Source organism: Somniosus microcephalus, chromosome 13 (genome assembly GCF_052327205.1).
Source record: "Somniosus microcephalus isolate GS21.2 chromosome 13, FLI_Smic_1.0, whole genome shotgun sequence".
Taxonomy (NCBI): domain Eukaryota; kingdom Metazoa; phylum Chordata; class Chondrichthyes; order Squaliformes; family Somniosidae; genus Somniosus; species Somniosus microcephalus.
In genome coordinates, this window is record NC_140999.1 from 164,249,045 (window position 1) to 164,276,210 (window position 27,166).

Sequence of the window (27,166 nt, forward strand, 5' to 3'; positions counted from 1 at the left end):
TTTATCGAGATTTTGCTGCAGTCTGACCAGCGGTCCTTAAAAGGATGGCTGGAGGTCGATAACGAAAAGCTAAGTTCTTCAATTTCAACTTCTCTTAATGTGGAGCCAGGAGGAGCTCCATTAATATTTGTAAAGAGAAAAGACAAGCTTATTTTTTGGGGTACAGCTGCCTTTGTCAGAACTGGAAATACATTTTTAAAAATGCAGGCAGTTGAAGTTATCTCTCTTTCACTGGGTTGAACTGGCAGAATACTGGCAATGGAATTTAAAATGTATTTAACATGGGCTTACAATGACGGTGCAAAGACTTGCACTGGGAGCTTGCTTTGGGAAATTTGAAGCTTACCATCGGAAGTGACTCATCGCTGCCTGTGGGCCACAACTTCTAGTTGTCTGACCAATTGTAACTAAGGCATTCTGATGTGACGAGCAAAGTATAATTTCTGCAAGTCTGTGTGACGCGCATTAAAAAAAAAAGTAACCTGATTTTTTTTTTAAAAGTTCTGTCAGGAGAAGAAACACTGAAGGGAAAAGTTTATGTAAAAGGCTGAACCTGAATTGAGTGGTCATAACTGCAGTGTATGATGCAGTAGGTTTTATGCTGGAACAGAGAACTATTTAAAGTATTCCACTTTCCCTTGCCTTATGTTTAATCGACTCATGGCCTCCTATTTCAGTGTAAAACCTGCTGGATAATTCCTTATAATCTTACGACAGTGTCTATCTATTTTGTATAGTCAAAAGCCCATGGTTGAAGAATTTACCTTAAAAGATGAGGGGGGCATTCTATTCATGTAGTCAGATTCATGGGAGTATTTGTTTGCCCTTGTTAATTGTGGGTATGCTGTGGTAATTTTCAGTATTTTCACAGTGCAGCACTTTCAATTGGACTTGGAGGTATATGCACCAAATCTAAAGAAAAAATATAATTTGTCTAATTATTATGACAGGTTTCATAATTCCCATCTGTATTTGGATTTGATGGAATATTTATGTACTATTGATCTTTCTTTTTTCTTTAGAACAAAAATAGTTTTCCTTCTGTGCCACCAGCTACCTCAGGAGGTACGTATGAAAACCTAATCCTTGGTCATATCTGTGAAGGATTTGGTTCAGCTGTTGATATTTTTACTTTCAAGCTTTAATGGTGCAATTAGTAATGGAATAGTGTGCCAAGTGCTCACCACGTGTGGTTCTTAAAGTGTCAATGTTTGTTCAATTGGATTCAAAGTATAAAAATACATCAATATGGGGAAGAAATTGTTGGTAATATCATGTGAGCATTTAACACACTATCAGCAAACTGTTACCTTTGCTATTTCACTGGAGGTGTGTCACTCTTGTGAAACTGATGCCCAAGCTATGTGTGGTTAATGCAGTGTGGCAACCAATCCCAGTATTGGTATTGACATTTTTCCCCCTCTTCTCCCCCCTTCACTCTCTTACTGGAATACCGCTCCATGGCCACTGGAAATTCTGTATAACTCCCCTCGAGAGCCCATTCAACAACAACAACAACTTGTATTTATATAGCACCTTTAACGTAGTAAAACATCCCAAGGCGCTGCACAGGAGTATTTTAAGACACAAAATTTGACACCGAGCCACATAAGGATAAATTAGGGCAGGTGACCAAAAGCTTGGTCAAAGAGGTAGGTTTAAAGGAGGAAAGAGAGGTAGCGAGGCGGAGAGGTTTGGGCAGGGAATTCCAGAGCTTAGGGCCTAGGCAACAGAAGGCACGGCCACCAATGGTTGAGCGATTTATAATCAGGGATGCTTAAGAGGGCAGAATTAGAAGAGCGCAGATATCTCTGGGATGGGGGGAGGGGTGCAGTTGTGGGGCTGAAGGAGATTAGAGATAGGAAGGGGCGAGGCCATGGAGGGATTTGAAAACAAGGATGAGAATTTTGAAATTGAGGCGTTGCTTAACCGGGAGCCAATGTAGGTCAGCAAGCGCAGGGGTGATGGGTGAACGGGACTTGGTGTGAATTAGGATACAGGCAGCCGAGTTTTGGATGACCTCAAATTTACGTAGGGTGGAATGTGGGAGGCCAGCCAGGAGTGCATTGGAATAATCAAGTCTAGCGGTAACAAAGGCATGGATGAGGGTTTCAGCAGCGGATGAGCTGAGGCAGGGGCGCAGACCGGCGATGTTATGGAGGTGGGAGTAGGCGGTCTTTGTTATGCTGCGGATATGTGGTCGGAAGCTCATTTCGGGGTCAAATATGACACCAAGGTTGCGAACAGTGTGGTGCAGTCTCAGATATTGGGAGAGGGATGGAGTCGGTGGCTAGGGAACGGAGTTTGTGGCGGGAACCGAAAACAGTGGCTTCGTTCTTCCCAATATTTAATTGGAGAAAATATTTGCTCATCCAGAACTCTGTGTCGGACCAGCAGTCTGACAATTTATACACCATGGAGGGGTCGAGAGAAGTGGTAGTGAGGGAGTGTCACATCAGCGTACATGTGGAAACTGATGCTGTGTTTTTGGATAATGTTGCCAAGGGGCAACATGTAGATGAGAAATAGGAGGGGGCCAAGAATAGATCAGAGGTAATGATGCGGGAGCGGGAAGAGAAGCCGTTGCAGGTGATTCTCCGGTTACGATTAGATGGATAAGAATGGAACCAGTCAAGTGCAGTCCCACTCAGCTGGATGATGGTGGAGAGGGGTTGGAGAAGGATGGAGTGGACAACCGTGTCAAAGGCTGCAGACAAGTTGAGAAGGACGAGGAGGGATAGTTTACCTTTGTTACAGTCACCAAAGGATGTCATTTGTGACAGTCATTTTGGTACTGTGGCAAGGGCGGAAACCTGATTGGAGGGATTCAAACATGGAATTGTGGGAAAGATGGACACGGATTTGGAAGGCGACAACACGTTCAAGGACTTTGGAGAGGAAAAGGAGGTTGGAGATGGGGCGGTAGTTTGCAAGAACGGAGGGATCAAGGGTTGGTTTTTTGAGGAGAGGTGATGACGGCAGATTTGATGGAGGAGAGAGAACCATTAACAATGTCAGCTAATATGGGAGCCAGAAAAGGAAGTTGGGTGGTCAGTTTATTGGGAGTAGGTTCGAGGGAGCAGGAAGTGAGTCTCATGGACACGATGAGCGCAGGGAGATCGGAGAGAAACTCAAAGATGTGAGTTCAGGGCTAGGGCAGGAGGGAACCTTGGAGGAAGTTTAGCCCGGTGGGCTAGGGGAAGGAAGGGGAGTGGCAGAGGCAGCTGAACAGATGGTCTCAATCTTGGAGACAAAGTCGTCCATGAGATCCTCACACTTGTTGTCGGAGGTGAGGGTGGAGGAGACGGGAGAGGGGTTTTAAGAAAACAGTTAGCAGTAGAGAATAGGAGCTGGGGTTTATCTTTGCATGCCAGAATGATTCTGGAATAGTGAGCAATTTTGGCAGACGAGAGCAGGCCCGATGATGCTTTATGTGGTCCAGCCAGATCTGGCGGTGAATGGGTAAACCAGTTGTCTGCCATATCCGTTCAAGTCTGTGTCCCTTGGACTTGAGAGCAAAGATGAGAGCCGGACCGGGGGATCAGTCCGGGTGAGAGGGTAATTGTTTTAGTAGGGACTAGGGCATCAAAGGTGGTGGTGAGGGTGTGGTTGAGCAGATCGGTAGCTGCAAAAATGTCATGGTGAATGGAGGGCCAAAGGCTGGACAATTGGGATTTCATAAGTGCAGTTTTAAGAGAGTTGGGAGAGTTTTTTTTTTACAAGGGCGGACACGGAAGGAAGTAGGGTTGCGGGAAAGGGGGATGTGGCTGGAGAGCGATATGAGAAAATGGTCAGAGATGGCCTTCTCTGCGATTGACACGATGGGAGTAGCGAGGCCATGAGAGATGGCAAGATCGAGGGGGTGGCCGTGAATATGGGCTGGGGAGTTTACATGGAAAGAGAGATTAAGGGAGGATAGGAGGCTAGTGAACTCAGAGGAGAGAGAGCATGATGAATTGAGATGGAGGTTGAAATCACTGAGGATGAGAAGTCGTTCGGTGCTGAGGGAGGAGAACAGTGAAGATATCTCAGTAATAAAATTTTTATGGTACTTGGGTGGGCGGTAGAGAACGAGAATTTTAAATGAGAGCCGAGGGGGTGGAATAAGGTGAGATGCTCAAAGAGAAACTGCTGGAGGAATAGGGGGACAGACCAAGGTGTGATTTGGTGATGAGAGCCACGGCGGTCTGAGCGGGGCAAGTGGTGGAAGGTATAGCCAGGCGGGGAGGCTTCATTTAAGGGTAAGTTGTCATCACCCCTCAACCAAGTTTCCGTCAGGGCCATGACGTCGATGCAATCATCCACGATAAGCTCATGGATGGCAAGGGCCTTGTTCGCAAGTGAACGGACATTCTGGAGGGAGATGCGGAGAGGGTCGGTGATGGCTGCCCCACTGCCAGCGTCCACAAGGTCAGCGCTGGGGGTGGGGATGAGTTGGATGGGGAGGAGGTTGGCAAGATTTGCCCCCAGTGGGCGGGAAGGTCAGCGAGAGAGTAGGATGGGTCAGTTGGGATTGCTGCTCGTAAGGCGGCAGCGACGAGTGCCTCGATGGGCCCTTCGTAGGATGCCCTTCGAGGCACAGAGGGAAGCTGTGGGCTTATCTAAGAGGGAGTCAAGCCTGGGACGGCAGCAGGAGAGTACGAAGGTCAAAGAGTAATGTAGGATCGGGGTAGGGATTTGGGAGGGCAGTGTATCCAAGAGAGGAGAGCTGAAAGGAGGCAAAACGACAGGAGAGTGCAGTCAGGGAGGGATGGAGAGAAAAGGAAAATAGGGGGACAAAGTGGAATGGGTCTTCATGCATGAGCCTAGATACTGAATATCTACAGACTATGTGACCATGTAAGGCACTAAATCTTGTCTTAGTCTATCTTTACATGCACACTTCCCAGTAGAGGGTCACTGGACCAGGAATGGGAACTCTGGCCTTTTTTTATATATGTTCCTAGGACTTTGGTGTCATTGGCAAGGCCAGCATTTATTGCCCATCCCTAATTGCCCTTGAGAAGGTAGTGGTGAGCCGTCTCCTTGAACCGCTGCAGTCTGTGTCGTGAAGATACTCCCACAGTGCTCTTAGGGAGGGAGTGCCAGGATTTTGACCCAGTGGCGATGAAGGAACGGCGATATAATTTCAAGCCAGGATGGTGTGTTACTTGGAGGGGAACTTGTAGGTGATGGTGTTCCCATGCGCCTGCTGCCCTTGTCTTTCTAGGTGGTTGAGGTCGTGGGTTTGGGAGGTGCTGCTGAAGAAGCCTTGGCGAGTTGCTGCAGTGCACCTTCTAGATGGTACACACTGCAGCCACTGTTTCTTCGTTGTCCAGGGAGTGAATATTTAAGGTTGTAGATTGGGTGCCAATCAAGCGGGCTGCTTTGTCCTGGATGGTGTCGAGCCTCCTGAGTGTCGTTGGAGCTGCACTCATCCAGGCAAGTGGAGAGTATTCCATCACACTCCTGACTTGTGCCTTGTTGATGGTGGAAAGGCTTTGGGGAGTCAGAAGGTGAGACACTTGCCGCAGAATACCCAGCATCTGACCTGCTCTTGTTGCTACAGTATTTATGTGGCTGGTCCAGTTAAGTTTCTGGTCAGTGGTGACCCCCCAGGATGTTGATGGTGGGGGATTCGGCGATAGTAATGCTGTTGAACGTCAAGGGGCGGTTGTTAGACTCTCGCTTGTTGGAGGTAGTCATTGCCTGGCACTTACCAGCCCAAGCCTGAACGTCTTCCAGGTTTAGTTGCATGCAGGCATGGACTGCTTCATTATCTGAGGAGTTGCGAATGGAACTGAACACTGCAATCACTAGCGAGCATCCCCACTTCTGACCTTATGATGGAGGGAAGGTAATTGATGAAGCAGCTGAAGATGGTTGGGCCTTGGACACTGTCCAGAGGAACTCCTGCAGTGATGTCCTGGGGCTGAGATGATTGACCTCCAACAACCACAATCATCTTCCTTTGTGCTAAGTATGACACCAGCCAGTGGAGAGTTTTTCTCCTGATTCCCATTGGCTTCAATTTTACTTGGGCTCATTGATGCCACACTCGATCAAATGCTGCCTTGATGTCAAGGGCAGTCACTCTCGCCTCACCTCTGGAATTCAGCTCTTTTATCCATGCTTGGACCAAGGCGGTAATGAGTTCTGGAGCTGAGTGATCCTGGCAGAACCCAAACTGGCAGTAGTGAGCAGGCTATTGGTGAGTAAGTGCTGCTTGATAGCACTGTCGACGACACCTTCCATCACTTTGCTGATGATTGAGAGTAGACTGATGAGATGGTAATTGGCCGGATTGGATTTTCCTGCTTTTTGTGGACAGGACGTACCTGGGCAGTTTTCCACATTGTCGGGTAGATGCCAGTGTTGTAGCTGTAATGGAACAGCTTGGCTAGAGGCACGGCTAGTTCTGGAGCACAAGTCTTCAGCACGACAGCCGGGATGTTGTCAGGGCCCACAGCCTTTGCTTATGGTTGTAGTTGTCTGGGAGTATTGAAGCCAATTGCAGTACCCAAGCTGCTGACCTTGCTAAGATAAGATAACAGCACAGACCAGGAATCAAACCGAGGACCTTCTGATCTGTACGGCTCAGTATGACACAAGGTGTTGTATTTGCCCAATGAGCCATTGGCGTCTTTAATTGCTTTATCTAGGGTCTGATGGTAACAATCAACTCGGTACCACATCTGATTTTAATTTTTTGTTAGCAATTGTGGAATATTAAAGCAGTGAAAAAACAGATGCTCTCTATATGCCCAGCTGCTCCTCATTATTGCCCAGTTAAGCATGTGAATCTGAATGCATAAGAAAATGTCCCTATTTTTAAAGGCAAACAGCATGGAAACTTAATTGGAGTCTAGCAACATGAAGGCAGAATGGTGAAACATCAAAGTAAAGAGTTATTAAATTTACTGTAAATTTGGAAGCATAAAGCTGATCGGTGATTGAACTTTGTTTTGGTTATACAATTGGTAAATGGATAGAACACAAGATGCACCACAAACATCTGGAGATGCTGCCAGCACTAAGATTATCTTTGAATAAAGCTACTGAACAACACCAGTAATATACTGCTCAAAATAAAGTTTAGATTTAAGCTGCTTAGTCACTATATATAAACACATTGTATGATACTACCTAACCACTGATAATTTTATAATTTTCTGCTATCCGTATAAGGAAATTGGGTATTTCTGATGTGAAACCAATAAGTAGCCAACTCAAAACCATAATTTCCATGATGAGTGAGAGATAATATTTGTGATATTGGTGCAGAATAAGAGCTGCTTGCTTGCTCCTTTTATATTGGCATCTCATCTACCACCTTAAACTTTCACTCCCGTGGCTGCAGTGTGTACCATCTACAAGATGCACTGCAGCAACTCGCCAAGGCTTCTTCGGCAGCACCTCCCAAACCCACGACCTCTTCCACCTAGAAGGACAAGGGCAGCAGCTGCATGGTAACACCACCACCTTCAAGTTCCCCTCCGAGTCACGCACCATCCTGACTTAGAAGTATATCGCCGATCCTTCATCGTCGCTGGGTCAAAATCCTGGAACTCCCTACCTAACAGCACTGTGGGAGTACCTTCACCACCCGGACTGCAGCGGTTCAAGAAGGCAGCTCACCACCACCTTCTCGAGGGCAATTAAGGATGGGCAATAAATGCTGGCCTTGCCAGCGATGCCCACATCCCATAAACAAATTTAAAAAAAAATTAAAAAAGTGATAACTTCTGTTTTTTGAACATATTCAGGGCAGTAAATAGCTCCTATGCTGAGTTAGTATCAACTAGGCTCTGCACTGGTAGAATACTTCCCTCTGGGTCAGCAGATTGAGCCCTATGCCAAGAATTGAGTGCATAATCTAGGCAGATAAATGTTAAAGATCCCACAGCACTATTTAAAGAAGAGCAAGGAGTTCACCTGGTATCCTGGCAAACATTCCCCTGCCAATTAATGTACACAAAAAAGCAGATTACTTGGTCATTCATCTCATTACTGTTTGTAGGACATTTACTAGTAGAGAATATTCGCTCTGACATACTCTCTGTACTTCAAAGTAATTTAGGTGAAGCACTTTGATTTATTTCATTGAGATTAATGCAGGTATTATTTAAATGTGCCAATTGGTGGCTGCACCATTTAATCGAAGTGAAGGAGTTGTTTATTGTTAAAGTAATTCTGTACTGACAAATTAATTGTTACACAGTCAAGCCTGATTATCTCACACTTGTAGATATTGGTAAAGTCCTTGTAGAAGCTTTATCAGATCCCTGTCTTGAATTTATCTGCTCTCTCTCTCTCTCTCTCTCTCTCTCTCTCTAATAGACCTTCTGTAGGAAATAAGGAAAGATTTGTTAGGAAAGTTTACAAAAGATTTACAATAAGTATTGTGCTAGCTTTGATACTTTACTCATTTGCTGCACTATTTTATAACTGGCAATGGGAGCCGCACCATGCTGATGTACTACTAACTCTCATCAGTGCTCTAGCTAAGCTTTCAGATCTTGCACTTCTTTCTGACGACTAACCTGAGATTGGAGTTCAGAATTTCCTTTCTGTTTATTTCCTCTCGCAATTCTGTGCAATTTTACAATGTCTTAATAAGGAATATTTTTGTTGAATTCCCTTCAGGCATTTTTTCAGTGGGAGCAAGACTACGTGTAGTGGTAGAAATGAACATTTCCATCTGCCAAAGCTACCAGCCTACCAATCTTGCTTACCTGTATGCTTGTGTCTACTCTTTCAACTGAACACCCAGAGTAAAACATGCAGTTTGTTGTCTGAACACTAATATATTGCTCCTCTGTATACCTTTCTGTTAATACTGGTGTAGTTAACTTACTCAACTCTTCATTTTAATTGCACTGGTGATATGGCGCTAGTTAAGTTTCTGCTTCAAGCAGCCCTAACTCCTGCTGTACTTTGTAGTTCTAACTTGGCTTTCATTGTCTTTAATCAAAGTTAGAAACAATGGGGGAGAAATTCGGTATCGCCCTGTTTGGAGCGTAATTATCAGCCAGGCGCAATGTTTAGTGCCTGCCGCTAATTATCGCCTCCGACTGCAAACTTGGCTTCTATCGCCCCTGGAAGTGATTGAAGCGCTAAATCAGGTGCTACACACCTCTCTTGGCGCTAACACCAAGCGAGGTGCTAACTCAGAACGCTGACGAAGCTCGTGATGTCAGTCAGCAATGGAACACGGACACACTGGCACCGGCCAGCTCTTAAAGGGGAGGGTCGATCTTGCTCTTCACCCACTGTACATCAATTCTGCTGGAAAGAACAATGGAGAGGCCCAGGGAAAGAGCTCAGTGTGCAGTCCCCATAGTCTCTAAAATGAACCTGCAAAGTGCAGCTCAGTACCTAAAACTCCTTCACACAGCGTTGAATCTCTGTCAGTCTCTCTGTGGTGCAAAAATGTCACCGACAAAAAAAGGTCAGGAAGCGGTCGCCTTTAAATAGCGTTTCCCCGGTTCCTTCCTGACGGCAAAACATTCCCCTCAACCTGTCGTTGCTAGCAGCAGGGGGCACCACTCAATATCCAGACCAGGGCGTTGCATGCTCGACTGATGTCACAATCTCCGGGCGCAGAAGATCGTGGCAGTAGTGTTTAGCGCCACTGCAAAATGTCTGGTCAAGTTCGTGAGCGGCACAAACATCGCCATGCCCGGGCGCTAGTTGTTTTGCGCCCTCTTAGGGTGCTAACGGGAGGCGCAAAGCAACCGAATTTTTCCCCCAATATTTCCTACAGTAAATCAATTCTTGTCTGTATTTTCCATGCTGTGACCTTAGTCCACCATTTCTACCATCTCGTGGTAAGGGCTGGGTGGGAGATCCATGTCCAGAAGTATTGCAGTTCACATATTATGGGTTGGTTCAGATGGAAACAAGCACGAGTGTACAGGGTCACTAGAAATTAACTTGGAATCATGGATTTTAGTGAAGTTGCAACCAAATATTAACTAATACATGAGCTTCAGTAACAATGGAGCTAGCAAAAGGCCTTTGGCTTCAGAAGCTGATTTACAATTTCATGAAGCTCTACAAAGTCAGAGGAACACTACAAATGCCATTTAAATTTCATGAGGTCCCCCCTCTGTGCAATAAATACAGCTGATGAAAAATGTACAGCTTTCCTCATGGTAACTTACACTACCTCACAAAGTTTCTTGGGATGCAATAGTCCTAAATGTGGAAAACCCTTTGCTCTAATAGCCAGAGAGTTCATCATGTGTCTCTCCTACCAACTGGTGAAAATCTTTGGAGCATTACTTATTGGAGAGGCTTTCAGAAACTAGTTAGTGTTGTTGTTTTCCCATCCCTTATGAGAAGGCAGGAATGGTGCACTAAGGCTTCTGCTAACTGGAAAGCACAGAGCAGAATGGGATTTTCTAACTGGTGAGAGTAGTTAAGTGTTGTACTTTTAAAGGTTAAAAACTGAGCACTAAATGGCTTTTTGACACTTTTACACAGCTGCACATCTTATCTGCAATGTTTGCAAATGTTATTTTTGTAAGTGTCTGATGTTTATTAATATTTGGACGCATGCAACATAAAGAACCAACACCTCCTCACTGCCCCAACAGCAGAGGTCCCTGACGACCTCCCTCAAAGACAGTGGGCAGCGCTCAACCGAATCCGCACAGGGCATAGACGAGACTGCCACCTGCTCCACAAGTGGAAGATGAGGGACAACCCGAAATGCGACTGTGGCCATGAGTCTGAGACCATGGAACATATCGCATCAACCTGCCCACTGAGATCTGTTGTGGGAGGCACCTCATTTCTCCACTCAGCATCTCCGGAGGCCATCGAATGGATAGCCAAACTAGACCTCCCGTCATACGAAACAACACTGGGGGGGAAAGTACATGGAATGATGCATTTTGTAATTATACTATTTTCTGAATACATTTTGACACTGAAATGTTGTAGGTGTCAAAAGATAATTATCTGAGGTGCTGTACTTGTTGAAGTTGACCTGAAATTGCAATCATTTATAAAAAAAATAAAAAAAAAATAGATGCTGCAATTTTTAAGATCCTCTTCCCGCTCCCACCCCACCATCTCGCATTTCCTAAGAGGATAATGTCAGTTTGTCTCAAGCCTCTGATAGTGCTGTTCCTGAGTTGTCTGCTAGTTGGTGTTTGAAGTGGCTTGCCCATCAAACTTTGCTTAATCCCTGTTCGAAAATCGCCAAACATCGGAACTTGACTGCATGGGTCTGAAGAGATTGGGAAATGGTCAACTGAAGACGGACATAAATCCAAATGTCTTCAGAGAACTAACATGCTGCACCACTTCCCAAGATCCAGTGGGTCAGAGGCAGATAGCGAGCGGGTCACCAGAATTTGCGGCGGAACCTGGTTATATTGGGATTTTGCGGTTTTAATTTTCTGACAGTTGGCGTGGGTGGCGGGTGCCTGCCTTCCGCCACCCCCACATTAAGGGCACATATCTGGGTGTGCTTCTGGGCTAGCCTGAGAATTTGGCCATTCTGCCCTTATGGCCTCGGTGGCACTCTCTCCAGCTGAGAGCTAGTGCCAATAACATTAAGGCCTTTTGAAAGGACCCAAAACCTTACCCAGACTAAGGGAATCCATCCTGGATTGATTATCCCAGACGTTGATTAGCTTTTGGCTGGAGGTAGAAGTTGGAGCTGAAAACAATTGTAAGTGTTTTTTCCATTGACCCAGAAGTGCCTCCATACATCCTGCTTTATAAGGGCAGACTGAAGCGCCCCTACAAGCACCAGAAACTCATCCCAACCACGCAAATAACCCTGTCCCTGCAATTTGAAACGGGGCCTGTGACACTGTCCTTGGACAGACAGGAATTCTGTTGCATTGTGGAGCAAGGCCTCCAGAATTTCAGGCGCAGTCGCTCTTAGTACTGCCTGCGAAAGAGGCTAATGTGAAATTCTTACTCTTGCACGTAAGGTAATTGTTCCAATCAATTGAACTCTTTCTGTTGATAGGACATGATGAGTCGGTGGCGGTTGCACTTTATGACTATGAAGGCATTCATGAAGGAGACTTGAGTTTTAAGAAAGGAGAAAAGGTGCAAGTGCTCTCTGAGTAAGTAAGAGTTGACTCCGCCATTGTTGTGTCTTAGCATCAGCATTAAACGGGGTGGAGGGAGGTGGGTGTGAATGAGTACAGTAACCGTCTAAAACTTATACCATAGTATTATAACAATCCACAAGCTTGCTCGAATAATTGGTTATATTTAAAATATTGAGGCAGAATTTAAAGAACTAGAAATTTCTATCTGAAGCATTACTGATCTTAGAAAGGTTGAATGTTTGATTATACAGAACTAGAGGACTATTTTACTTTTGAGTTTACATCCAAAGTTCCTGAACTTTATTTATACAACATTGCGCAACATTGGTCTGTTCCATGGTGCGAGTATCACAGCAACCTTGACGTTTGGAGATATATTAACAAATTGTAGTTGTCTGGAAGCCAGTGTGGATAATTCATTACTGCATCAACATAATTCAATAAAGATTCCACACACACTAACGGTGATGTTCATGACAAGTTCAGATGCAATCAGGTTTACAGAACCTTCTCAAAGCATAACAGAAAATTCTCCAAAGATCCTGCTTAGCAAAAAAAAATCCAATTTAAAAACAAAAAAAGTCAAACCGCAGTATCGCTGAAGTTGTGGGGAGAGGGGGTCTCTTTCAGGTTAAGGTAACTCCAAGACAACACGCCTGGTAATGGATGGTTAAAACCAAGTCAAACCTCTGAGAATAATTTGATATTTAAGGCAGGTGTGCAGCACTGCATGGCTCCTTTAATTAGAACTGGAGAAGTCGAGCTATCATTGAATTTTTCCCATCCAACTCCAAATAATGTACAAAGTCCATGGGAGAATAGTGACAACCTTTTTAATAAATATGTAAAAATAACCAACATTTTTGTTAAATCCTTGCTTGATACAGCAGCAGTCTGATTCATAGTCTGTAAATGCACAAATAAGCAAAGCTAATAGAATTGTTCTTGTGTTTTGTTTCAGACAAGATGAATGGTGGCTGGGAAAATCTTTGTCCTCTGGTCTGGAAGGTTATGTTCCAAGTAACTATTTTGCCAAAGATAACTCATTGGAAATGGAGGAGTGAGTACCTGTGACATGTTTGCTTTTGCAGTCTAAAGCAGATAGAAGCAGTTTTTATAGCTATCTGTTGGCACTAATAATGGCTTTTGCTGCCAATACACAAATGGTATTTTGTCCAATACAGTAAGGCTGAAGGATAGAAAAGTATTGTTTACATGTGCCTTATTGTAGCTCTCTACACCTGATGCCATTAAGTTAGTGTAGGGCTCTATTATTCTGTGGGGATGGGGGGGTAAATAGCCTATTAATGGCATCATGTATCCACAGTGGAATTATCAACATCACTGGATAGTAGTTTCAGCGATGCTGCCTAAAATGTTGTAGTGCTGGTTGTGCTGCATTAAAAGTGATTATCTGTCCTCCTCTTTACATAATGACCTTGTGGACATCCTTGACTGGCACTAATGAGGATTTAAATGTGGCTCTTTACTGAAGAATCTTCAGGTGTTGCTCAGCGGTATTGCAATAACAGCATTATACCAACTGAGTGCACTTGCATCTGAGTCAGAACCCCACTTCAGGAATGAGCCCAACCTAGGCAGACACTTCAGTGCAGTACTGAAGAAATGATGTATTATTAGGAGTGCCTACCTTCAGGTGAGAATTTGAACCGAGGCCCCATCTATCAGTTCTGCTGGATGTAAAAATTCCATGGCACGATATGAAGATGAGCAGGAAGTTCTCTTAATAACCTGGCCCACATTCCTCAACTAACACCAGCAAAAAAAAATGATTACTGTTATTCATCTCCTTTGCTATGTGTGATACTGTGCTGTGCACAAATCGGCTGACCAATAACAAAAAGTAATTAATTGAATTTGAAGTGGTTCGGGATGTACTGAGAGGTGCGAGGAAGTGTAATATAAATGCAAGTTCTTTCTTTACTAACATAATTCTGTGTATTCCATTCGAGATGGTTCTTCAAAGGTGTCAGTCGAAAAGATGCAGAGAGGCACCTTCTGGCATCAGGAAATAAAACTGGCTCATTTATGATACGAGACAGTGAAACAACCAAAGGTGAGCACTTTTGAAATGTAATTAAGAATAATAAGTAAGCGCCTCAAGATGTTTTACTACGTTAAAGGTGCTATATAAATGCATGTTGTTATATCATGACTATCCTGATGGGATGAGCTCTTATTCCTAATTTGTTTTGCTACACGTGAACTTTGAACATCAATAATGTAAACTGGAAAAAGATTTGTGCATTATACACTGTCCATTCATTATCAACCCTTAATTTGGTAAGCATATGCTCATAGAACAGAAATATGTTGGGCAATCAATTATAATTTTTTTCCCCCAAATCTTAAGGGATGAATTAAATACAGAAACTAAAAAATGTAGTGTTTTGAACTAAGACGTTGACAGTTATGTGTATCTGTGTTGCTGAAATCTTCCTTTTTTGTGATTTTTAGGTAGTTATTCTCTCTCTGTGCGAGATTATGATCCTTCATTAGGTGACACAGTGAAACATTACAAAATACGTACCCTGGACAATGGTGGCTTCTACATCTCCCCTCGAATAACATTCACCACTTTGAATAACCTGGTCAACCATTATAAGAGTGAGTATTGTCACACAGTGCAGTAGTCTTGCTACATCCTATGGCCTTGAAACAGTGCTGTGGGATAACAGCGTACCAGCACAGTGTATTTGTCTGAAATTCCTTTATCGACCTCCTTTTAGTGGAGGCATTAACTAATTTAAACCATTTATTTTAATGTCTCTACCCAAATGGTGGATAAAGAAATTTCAGATTATGGTGCCAAGCGTTGGTACACTGTTATCATAAGTGTAATTTCAAGGCAAATAATGAACCTAAATTAAGAAGGCCAAACCAGATGTGTGCTGTGCTAGGCCGGGCCAACTTTTTTTTTTACAACACTATGAAGTTTTCTACAAAGTATGAGTGTTCTGCTTCTGCGCAATTCATTTTACACTCAAGTTCCAGAATAAGCTGAATTATATGTTTTCACTATCTCCTAAAAATCCGAAGGTAACCTGATGCTGGACACCAGGATTGCTTTGCAGTGGCCTTGGAGCTCGTACTCCGCACAGACTAGAAATGGTGTTTAATCTTGGGTTTGCTCCCTTCAAAACATAATGGAGAATGACTGCTAAAATGTCTGTTCAAGGCAATTGGCCACTTGATGCAGGTAATGACTAGCACCTATGGTGCTGTCCAGAATTATTGTCCCGATCGTGCACAATCTACTGCAAATTTCTCTATCACACTTAATACTGGACCCAGATTATCCGCTGCCTTTTCATTGTTTTTTTTTATGTGGGAAGGTCAATGGTTCTGATCTGCAACTTTACCAATAACTGACCTGCGTGTTCATTTCAAGAATGCAGAGCAGTTGTACCCTGTGGCCTTAAGGGGACCGCTCTGTTGTAGCAGCAGAATAAATGGCATATCCTGCAGCTTACTGTAAGGCACACGAGGAGAGCTCTGCTAGTTGTTATTGTTCATTGCATGCTACATCAAGTATAAATTTGGGGTCCTATCCCAACAGCATGATGGACCATTATCATGTTTGCGGGGGGGTGGGAAGGGGAAAAAAGCAGGGTGCGAAGAAACATGTATTCCAATCGGAGAAGACGTTAATGTGTTGAATCAAATTATTTCGTAGGAAAGCAGAGATCATATGAAAGATCATCAGTGAGGCAATGAAAAAGCCCAAAAGGAATAAAACATTAGCATTACCTTGTGGCAATGGTTTTTGCACTTATCAGAATGAAGATCAAGTTGTCACTGCTGATAACACCATTCTTGGCTACCCTCAATGAGAGTTTCATGCCCATAATCTCTTATCTGATGAGCTAACATTTAATTTAATTTTTTCAATTATCAGAACAAGGGGACGGATTGTGTCAGAAGCTTTCAAAACCTTGTATCAGTGAAAAACCTCAAAAACCATGGGAGAAAGATGCCTGGGAAATTCCAAGAGATTCACTCAAACTAGATAAAAAACTTGGAGCCGGGCAATTTGGAGAAGTATGGTTGGGTAAGTTTCATCAATTTATTTTTTAAAATGTCTTTCTTTTAAACTAGTGACTAATTAAGTGAATCACAGGGCATGAAATTCAGCAAGCTGAAGGTGGAGACCATTATTGTCCCAGTAGTGACTCTGGCATCATTGCAACATGTTGGACCACGAGATGGCTGCAATTTCACCACAGCATGAGTTTTCGATCTCTTTAAAAACTTTGAAGAATTGCTGAGTCAAGGCCAGGCACTTCCCACCAAAATGGAATGGAAATAAAAGTGTGGGTTATCCTGGAACTCAATTCAAGATCTGAAGATTGGAGTTAGATTTGCCTAATAATGTTCAATACTTCAAGGTTAATCTTGCGAGGTTCCACTGCTAGCACAGAGCTTCACTATTGGTGGCTATAGCTTAGGGAACCAGGGCTATAGTGTCCTGGCCCTATTTTTGGCACACACTTATACCAAACGCAACAAGCACAAATGCTATGTACATAACTAGTATTAAAATCTACCTGCAGTTTGGCTCAGTGGTAGCAGTCTCCTCTGAGTGAGAAAGTTCTCAGTTCAAGCCTCTCTGTAGGCACAATTTAGGCAGACACTTCTGTGTAACATTAAGGAAGTGCTGTGTTTTTGGTGGTGCCATCCTTAAGATGAAGTATTAAACAGAGTTCCCAGATTCAGTGACACTATTTAAAGAAGAGTGGGGAGTTCTCCCAGTGTCTTGACCAACATTCCTACCTCAATTAGCACTACCAAAACATTTGCACAAATTGGCTGCCATATATAACGAACTGGATACACTTCCGAAGGTAATTCATTGGATGTTGAGCTCGTTGGGGCATCGGAGGATGCAAAATCATTCTTGAGTCTAGATAAAATAATCACAACTATATAATGCATGACAACAAAGTAAGGTTTGTGTACAGAAAGTACACGCCCTGTGCAAATTTTTAAAAATTTGTTTATGGGATCTGGGCAAGGCCAGCATTTATTGTCCATCCCTAATTGCCCTTGAGAAGGTGGTGGTGAGCCACCTTCTTGAACCGCTGCAGTCCGTGTGGTGAAGGTACTCCCACAGTGCTGTTCGGTAGGGAGTTCCAGGATTTTGACCCAGCGCCGATGAAGGTCGATGCCGGGTGGTCCGTCTGGTTTCATTTTTATTGTTTTGTTTTGTAGCGGTTACAACTGAGTGCTTGCTAGGCCATTTCGGAGGGCAGCTAAGAGTCAACCACATTGCTGTGGGTCTGGAGTCACATAGGCCAGACTGGGTAAGGACGGCAGATTTCCTTCCCTAAAGGGCAGTGAACCAGATGGGTTTTTACAACAACCTGATAGTTTCATGGTTACTATTACTGATGCTAGCTTTTTATTCCAGATTTATTTAATTAACTGAATTTAAATCCCGTGAACTCATGTCTCTGAATCATTACTAGCCCAGTGACATTACCACTATGCTACTGTTCCCTGTAGCATATAATAGATGTGGTATTAGGTCTTTGGCAAAGTCCAGGAAGGCTCTGTTTGGAACAGCGTGTTGCAGAAATTTACCTTCCTCTTCATGAACCAGTGAATCCATGTTACATACAATTGGAAACATTTCAAGTAATTTCAATGAGTAACATCTTGAATCTTCAAAAGGGAGTAGTTAGTTGTTGTGATGGAGAAGACTAGATTCCTATGGAATGATGAGCTGGATGGGCCATACAACCACCCTCATTTTTACGCTTTTTGTGGGAAGACACAGAATTACCGTTTTTCCTTTTACAGCATATTACAAGATTGTACTGTTACCGAAGATAGGTGGGAAAGCAAGTTGTGAGGAGGACAGAGTTTGCAAAGGGATATAGATAGGTTAAGTGGGCAAAAACTTGGCAGATGAAGAATAATGTGGGAAAATGTGAGGTTATCCACTTTGGTAGGAAAAATAAAAAAGCAAATTATTATTTAAATGGAGAGAGACTACAGAGGGATCTGGGGGGGGGGTGGGGTCCTCGTACATGAAACACAAGAAGTTAGCATGCAGGTACAGCAAGTAATTAGGAAGACACATGGAATGTTGGCCTTTATTGTAAGGGGGATGGAGTATAAAAGTAGGGAAGACTTGCTACAACTGTACAGGGCGCTGGTGAGACCACATCTGGAGTACTGCGTACAGTTTTGGTCTCCTTATTTAAGAAGGGATATACTTGCATTGGAGGCAGTTCCGAGAAGGTTCACTAGGTTAATTCCTGAGATGAAGGGGTTGTCTTATGAAGAAAGGTTGAGTAGTTTCGGCCTATACTCGTTGGAGCTTAGAAGAATGAGAGGTGATCTTATTGAAACATATAAGATTCTGAGGGGGCTTGACAGGGTAGATGCAGGGCGGATGTTTCCTCTCGTGGGGGAATCTAGAACTAGGGGCCATAGTTTCAGGATAAGGGGTCGCCCATTTAAAACAGAGACGAGGAGGAATTTTTTCCCCTGAGGGTCATGAATCTTTGGAATTCGCTACCCCAGAGAGCTGTGGAGGCGGAGTCATTGAATATATATTCAAGGCGGAGATAGACATATATCTGAGCTACAGGGGAGTCGAGGTTTATGGGGAGCAGGTTGGAAAGTGGCGTTGAGGCCTAGATCAGATCAGCCATGATCTTATTGAATGGTGGGGCAGGCTCGAGGGGCCGAGTGGCCTACTCCTGCTCCTATTTCTTATGCAAGAAGTTTTGGGTTTTTATCTAAATAATCCCAAAGCATGGTTGCAGTGGTGAGCAGAAAGGATAGGAAACAAAGTGCTTTTTAAAAATAAAACCAAAGTACTTTTGACTTTATAATAACTGTCAGCTGTTGAAATGCATTTGCTTTATTTTTGGTGATATATAACAAAACAATACAAAATACTTTGATAGGAGGACTACACTGGACTAGATCTGGGGGTATCCAAAGCCTGGCCCAGGAACATTGGCTACCCAGCGTGATGAGCTCTAGTAACTCGGTTTCTATTTGTGCTTCTGTTTTTTTTTTAATTTTGCTGATCTCTTCTGTTTGCATTTCATGGGCTTGTGGTTTTGGAAAGATCTGTTCTCAGTCCTGCTCCCTCTTTTAATCAATGAATCCTAAATGTGAGCACAAAGGTCAGTTCCAAACGTTCCATTGGAAGAGTGTTTCACAGCTGAATCACTTCTAATGCACACTACAGGAAACACTTTTTTTATCCGGCACCGACTGGACCGGCATGGTGCCGGTTGATCAAAAAGTCTGTATTACAGAGAGGTATACTTACTAAAGGTATGAGAGCCCCATACACGGCCACAGGTGCAGAAACCCCAGTTACACGGCCACAGATCCAGGAACCCCGGTTACACGGCCACTAATAAATAGTAAAACTTACCTGAACGTACTCTTGAACTTTGCCGGTTAAGAGAGATTTCTGGATATTTAGGTGCCGGTTAAGAGAGTTTCCTGTACTTCTTGCCATATAACTAATGAGACTAAAGATGTAACTTACTCAGGTACAGCATGAATTTAGTTAGATCTCTTAACTGATGTCCGAGAAGAGACTTCTTGGATTGCATGTCAGCTTGCGTTTTCAGAGTTTACAGTTGTGCCTTGGACCAAAGATCGATCATATCCTTCTGCTGATAGCAATAACTCTCAATATAAACATTCTTGCAGTAAGAACAGCCAAGCTCCATTGTCTGGAAATTACGTCCAATGCTGCTACAGTTATACTTCCAGCCTGAATGAATCATCGACTGATCATTCTATATATTGCAGTGTAGGTCTCCTTTGAAGCCATGCGTCAAAATTCTGAAGCCATGTGTCAAAATTCTGCAATATTACGGATGTACTGCTCTTGTGTCCTGCTGTAGGAGACTGATGCTGTAACAGTGTCATCTTTCAGTAAAAAAAAGTTTACACTTTTTTGTATTTTCAGAAAGTGCTGCAGGGCTAAAAATATCACTAAACCCATGAAATTGGGTGAAAAGTTCCACAAATTCTGACTGATCTGCGTGTTATCAGCAATTTTTGCTTTTGTTTCAGATTTCCAGCATCTGCAGTCTTTTGTGCTTTTTGCATTTTGTGACCGTGAAGTTAATACGTCATCGTTGTTAATATAACAGAGAATCAGTGTAAAGAAAGGTGAAAGATTGCTTCCTTAACATCATGGAGAATACCAAAATGACCTTCCTTAAATCTAAAGGAAGTACAAATAAAATTCATATTATAAATATATAAGCTGTTTCATCATGAATATAATACCCTTTGGAGGGCAGTGAAGTATAATCAATTTCACTCTAAGATTGATCCTATGTCCTCTAACTTTGCTATTCGAATTATCTGGATTTCCTGTGCTCGTAGAAATTTAAAAAACAAGTCTGAATGCTATTTGCATGTGCCTTTCAAATCATTGAACAATGTCTGCCTGATAAGACAAACATTTACATTGTTAGTTTCCTTTTAGCAATTGGAAAAATAACATTTTAAACGTATATTATGAAGTAGGATCAGGGTAACTCGGTACACTTGAATAAAGTTGTCTTTAATCCTGCAATCTCCACCTTCATTTTGAAATAGTTCCAGTCACAATTTGAAAAATAGGCTAACAATCCTGTTTTAATATCAGATAATGATGTATTTGTTTATCTTTGTCAGTCAAAAAATGTGGGTATGATTTAGAACTGATGTTTGTAATGAGCAGTGAGCTCAGTCACCATGTGGTGATGACCAGAGTGCTACAGTTAGTTGTGAACTAATGAACAAGTAGGATATGAGTGGAACTGAAGGGGTGAGACATGTTAAACTGTAATTAAAAACCTGGCTATGCTCAAATATATAAATCTTATAGAAATGCAAAAATAGTGCTACCAAGTAGTGTTTGCAGAGTTCTGTTGCTTAAAATATTGCAATCCATCTCTCCAAAACAAAATATGGTAGGTTCATAGCTAATTACCATCTCTTGTCCTGTCTCGGTAACACCAACAACCCATTTGGGAAATTCAAAATTAGTATGTCTCCATAACAAACAAAATTATTAATGTATCTTAATAGCTGGAATTGGGGTTGAGATTTTCTCAGTGTTATTTACAATGAAATTAAAAATATTCCAAGTTTGGCAAATAGTATGTTGGCACAATGTGTTTAAGCATTAGAGTAAGCCAACATGGAACACATTCAGTCATGCCACGCTATTGAAGTTTGTAGGTCAGCTGTAGGGATGCACCAACCAGAGGTTTGGGGGTGTCCCTTCAAGTAAGCTCAAGTGGCACTAGTGGTAACTTGACTGTTCTCATGTATTTCCTGGCAAATGGCCAAGGAACAGGGGTGGTGACACTGCCTTTGCTAACTGCAGGAAGTGCGTGGGACTAGTAAGGTATGAAGACCAGGTGAAGTAGGAGAACATACTCCGATACAAGGGTGCATGCCATCAATCAGTAGATGACAAATTGAAACTTAAATCCAGCACTTAGCACCATAATAAGGACACTTTTTGTGAACACAACAATGCACTGATTAATCATTGAGTAATCCTAACACTTTTAATAGATGAAATTGAAAGTTTAACTATAGGACAAAAATCTAACTTTTTTTCAGCTACATACAACAACCATACCAAAGTGGCAGTGAAAACTATGAAGCCAGGCACTATGTCTGTGGAAGCCTTCCTGATGGAAGCTAATCTTATGAAGTCTCTTCAACACGATAAGCTGGTGCGGCTCAATGCTGTGGTTACAAAGGAGGAACCCATATACATCATTACAGAGTTTATGGCCAAAGGTAGAGTGAATGCTGATATTTATGCAATGCTTTTCTCTCTCATTTTGAAACATCTCTACAATTCAGCTAGTTTTCTATTAATATTGAAGATATTGTCATTAACACGGTAGGTGTTCAGGACTGTGTACAAATGTATTTGCTCCAACCACTTCACATTATTGGCTGTCCCTGCTCTAAGTGCTGCTTGTTACTGAAGCCTTGACCCAATGTGTTCACTCTCACAAAGGAGTTCAGAACACCGCTCGCATCCACTTCTACCAGGCTTGTTCACTCGATTTATGTCTTGAAATTTTTAAGTAACTGACTTTCTCTGCTTGTTGGGTAATGGGTTTTTCAGTGAAGTAGGCCACTTTACAGAGTGGTTATATCAGTGCACAAACATCACATGGGGATAGTTATCCTGTGTGTACGCTATGGTGAACAAGAGTTGCTTATCGCCAAATGGTCCCCTGCCCTGCTGATTTTGTTTCATAAAGTAGCATCAAGTAATTCTGACCAGATTGTCGTTTTGACATCTTGGGCTGGAATTCCTTTCTAATCCTGGGTGGGATCACAACAAAAAAATGAGGCAATGAGGCTCGCCATCTCCTCACCGCCTCAACCTCCATTTTCCCTACCCTCACTAGAAATGCCGCTGGCCACCCCTTTCACGCCCATTGAATGTAAATGGCAGTGGGTGGGGCAGGGCCTGGCCTGCTGTCCACGCCAGTTACTGCCACTTTCTGGGACCACGTAGCAGCGAGGAGGCTCAAATTATTTTACAAGACCCTCTCCCTGCATTTAGAGGCCTTCTCTTCCTCCATTTCTGCCCCAAAATCGCACCTGTTTGGGCCTTAGCCTCAGGAAGGCCTAAAGAGAAATCTGCTATTTGGTCTTCAGGGCGCTACTGCCTCTTTTAATGACCCTGCCAAAGCACTGCCGCAAAGGGGAGACTCCAGCCTTGCATTTAACTATAATAAATATGCATGTCTCCTAAACTCGGATATGCTTTAATAAAGATTTTATTGTGGTTTATTTGCAATAGAATTATATGGAATGAATGGAAGGCATTTACAATATCTGTTGGTACAAAAATAAGTAATGAATGTAACTGAGAAATAGATGCATATTTTAAATATATGTTTGAGAACAAAAGCTTTCCTTACCAAATTAAAATGGTGAGATTCCAATCATACTTTACTACATCTGGCCTCAATAAAAATGGATTCAGTGTGAAAGCTCCACATCACACCATTGTTCTGAATTGTGTGCATTTTCCCAAACCAGTAGTGCGCGCAATCTATTTTTAAACCATTCAGCAGAGCACATAAGAGGAAATGTATTTAGTTTATTACCTTATCCGTGAAATAAAAATCTGTCACGGCAGCAATTTGTGTCAAATGGTACAGTAACAGTATGTGTCCTGGTAGGATGTCGCCCTATTTAGAGTCGTCCTTGTCAGAGAGTGTCTTGCTGTTCTCAATTTCTGAAAATGTTAACTGCATCTGCATGTGTTCTATGTAACAAATATGAGTGTTGACAAACCATTCAAGCTAACACTCTCTCACTGCTTGTACCATCTGAGTTTCTTGATGTATGGCTGCCTTGCAATAAACTCCAGTATATTTTATTCTCCCAGACGTATTGCAATTTGAATCATGGGGATTTTAACCCTACCCGCCTGGTGGATTTTTACTTTCCTTTTGTCAGGCCATGAAGAGCAAGAGTGGTCCTTTTGGCCCCACAAGGAAGTTTAGTCCCCCCGCTCTTTCCTCACACTTTCAGGAAATGAACCGACGGCACGTTAAGGAGGCCTGGCAGTTAAAATTGCAATGGCCTCATACTGTTGCGAGCAAGTGGGAAACAAAGTGAAACCAACCATTCCCCGCAGGAAACCTGCTGACAGTTAAATTTCCCCCCCCCGCAACCCCCCCACCTTCCCTAACCATGTGTCGTGTCCAAGATGTAATACAAGACTAGCTGTGTGTTTACCCTATGTGTAACACACGCAACAGCCTGTATTTACATAGTGCCTTTAATGTAGAAACACATCCCGAGGAGCTTCACAATAGCATAATCAGATAAAAATTGGCACCGAACCAAAGAACGTGATATTAGGAGGGGTGACTAAAAGCTTGGTCAAAGGGGTGAATTTTAAGTAGGGTCTTGAGGGATTTCTAGAGCTTTGAGCCTAAATAACTGAAGGCACGGCCACCATAGGAACGTAGGAAGCAACACAGGAACAGGAGTCGGTCATTCAGGCCCTTGAGCCTGTACTGCCATTCAATTAGATCATGGCTGATCTGTATCTGAACTTCATCTGCCCACCTTGGTTCTGTAATCCTTTATACCCTTGCCTAACAAAAAATCCATCAATCTCAATTTTCAATTGACCTAGCCGCAACAGCTTTTTGGGGGAGAGTGTTAAAGATTTTCACTGTCCTTTGTGTGGAGAAGTGCTTTTTGAAATCGCCCCTGAATGGCCTAGCTCTAATTTTAAGGTTATGTCCCCTTGTTCTGGACTCTCCTACCAGAGGAAATAGTTTCTCTCTATCTACCCTATCCAATCATTTAGACTGAGACAATGGTGGGGCAAAGCGACGGGAGGCCAGCCAAATGAACATTGGAATAGTCGCATTTGGAGGTAACACCGGTATGGATGAAGGTTTCTGCAGCAGATGGGCTGAGGTGGGGCAGAGGCTGGCAATGTTACAGAGAATGAAAGTAGGCAGTCTTTGCAATGGAGAGGATATGGGATTAGAAGCTTAGCTCTGGGTCAAATAGTGTGGAGATGCCGGTGTTGGACTGGGGTGGACAAATGTAAGAAGTCACACAACACCAGGTTATAGTCCAACAGTTTTATTTGAAATCACAAGCTTTTGGAGCACTGCTCCTTCATCAGGTGAAGTGGAGAGATGCCTATAAACACAGATTATATAGTCAGAGAATAATGCCAGATGATTACAGGTAATCTTTCTAACTGCCATTTATCACACCTCTGCAGAGAGATAATCACAGCAATCAAAGGTGTGAATGGTGTCCAAACAGGTCAGTCAGGAAAACATTACATCAAAGAACAATGAGGTGGGGTCACAAAGGGTAAAATGTTGTAGATGCTGGGGTCTGTATGGAAAACAAAAAACAGACGACAAACATTTTCTTTGCTGGAAATCACAGCAGGTCCGGCTGCATCTGTGTAGAGAGAACAAGCCAACGACAACTCGAGTCTGGATGACCCTACGTCAGGTGGGGTTACATGTAGCGTGACATGAACCCAAGATCCCGGTTGAGGCCGTCCTCATGAGCGCGGAACTTGGCTATCAGTTTCTGCTCTACGATTTTGCGTTGTCGTGTGTCTCGAAGGCCGCCTTGGAGAATGCTTACCCGAAGATCGGAGGCTGAATGTCCTTGACTGCTGAAGTGTTCCCCGACTGGGAGAGAACACTCCTGCCTAGCGATTGTTGCACAGTGTCCATTCATCCGTTGTCGCAGTGTCTGCATGGTCTCGCCGATGTACCATGCTCCGGGGCATCCTTTCCTGCAACGTATGAGGTAGACAACGTTGGCCGAGTCACATGAGTATGTACCATGTACCTGGTGGGTGGTGTCCTCACGTGTGATGATGGTATCTGTGTTGATGATCTGGCATGTCTTGCAGAGGTTGCCGTGGCAGGGTTGTGTGGTGTCGTGGTCGCTGTTCTCCTGAAAGCTGGGTAATTTGCTGCGAACGATGGTCTGTTTGAGGTTAGGCGGCTGTTTGAAGGCGAGTAGTGGAGGCGTGGGGATGGCCTTAGCGAGGTGTTCATCGTCATCGATGACATGTTGAAGGCTGCAAAGAACATGGCATAGTTTCTCCGCTCCGGGGAAGTATTGGACGACGAAGGGTACTCTGTTGGTTGTGTCCCGTGTTTGTCTTCTGAGGAGGTCTATGCGATTTTTTTGCTGTGGCCCGTCGGAACTGTCGATCGACGAGTCGAGCGTCATATCCCGTTCTTACGAGGGCGTCTTTCAGCGTCTGTAGGTGTCCATCGCGTTCCTCCTCGTCTGAGCAGATCCTGTGTATTCGCAGGGCTTGTCCATAGGGGATGGCTTCTTTAACGTGGTTCGGGTGGTGGCTTCTTTAACGTGGTTCGGGTGGAAGCTGGAGAAGTGGAGCATCCTGAGGTTGTCCATGGGCTTGCGGTAGAGTGAAGTGCTGAGGTGTCCGTCTTTGATGGAGATTCATGTGTCCAAGAATGAAACCGATTCTGAGGAGTAGTCCATGGTGAGTCTGATGGGATGGAACTTGTTGATATCGTGTAGTCTTTTCAGTGATTCTTCGCCGTGGGTCCATAGGAAGAAAATGTCATCGATGTATCTGGTGTATAGCGTTGGTTGGAGGTCCTGTGCAGCGAAGAAGTCTTGCTCGAACTTGTGCATGAAGATGTTGGCGTATTGGGGTGCGAATTTGGTCCCCATGGCTGTTCCGTGCGTTTGGGTAAAGAACTGGTTGTCGAAGGTGAAGACATTGTGGTCAAGGATGAAGCGGATGAGTTGTAGGATGGCATCTGGAGATTGGTTGGTGTTGAGTGCTGAGGCTGTCGCAGCGATGCCGTCATCGTGGGGGATACTGGTGTAGAGTGCCGAGACGTCCATCGTGGTGAGGAGTGTTCCTGGTTCAACTGGTCCGTGAGTGCTGAGTTTCTGTAAGGAGTCTGTAGTGTCGCGACAGAAGCTGGGGGTTCCCTGTATAATGGGTTTCAGGATGCCCTCGACGTATCCAGAGAGGTTCTCACACATGGTTCCATTGCCTGATACGATAGGACGTCCGGGTGTGTTGGCTTTGTGTATCTTTGGGAGGCAGTAGAAGTCTCCCACGCGGGGAGTACATGAGATGAGAGCGCGTAGGATGCTTTGAAGGTCTGGATCGAAGGTCTTGATCAGTCTGTTGAGTTGGCGGGTGTGTTCTTTGGTCGGATCTGCGGGTAACTGTCTGTAGTGTTCCTGGTTGTCCAGTTGTCGGTAAGCTTCTTTGCAATAGTCCCTTCTGTTCTGTATGACGATGGCTCCTCCTTTGTCTGCTGGTTTGATGACCATGTTGCGGTTGGTCTTGAGAGCGTGGATGGCGTTGCGTTGTGCTCAGGTGACATTCTGGACTGTCTTGAGTGCGGCTGATGAATCTGGTGTTGATGCATCTCCTGACAGCTTGAGCATACATGTCAAGCTTAGGGCAGCGACCCTCCGGAGGGGTCCAATTTGACTCTTTCTTCTTCGGTTGCTGCACTGCGGATCCCTCTGTCTGCTGTTCTGGTTCATTGTTCTTTGATGTAATATTTTCC

The 27,166-nt window shown here is 43.7% G+C and overlaps 1 protein-coding gene across 6 annotated transcripts in view; it reads left to right on the top strand.

Annotated features, from left to right (window-relative positions):
* LOC147108747 (tyrosine-protein kinase HCK-like) overlaps positions 1-27,166 on the top strand; it is a 103,195-nt gene that overhangs the window by 37,393 nt on the left and 38,636 nt on the right. For all 6 annotated transcript variants that reach the window (XM_086005510.1, XM_086005513.1, XM_086005509.1 and 3 more), the window contains 7 exons: positions 1,023-1,065; positions 11,972-12,071; positions 13,021-13,119; positions 14,033-14,136; positions 14,538-14,687; positions 15,979-16,131; positions 21,687-21,869. In XM_086005510.1, coding sequence (XP_085861636.1) covers positions 1,023-1,065; positions 11,972-12,071; positions 13,021-13,119; positions 14,033-14,136; positions 14,538-14,687; positions 15,979-16,131; positions 21,687-21,869 — 832 coding nt within the window. The remainder of the gene's footprint in view (positions 1-1,022; positions 1,066-11,971; positions 12,072-13,020; positions 13,120-14,032; positions 14,137-14,537; positions 14,688-15,978; positions 16,132-21,686; positions 21,870-27,166) is intronic.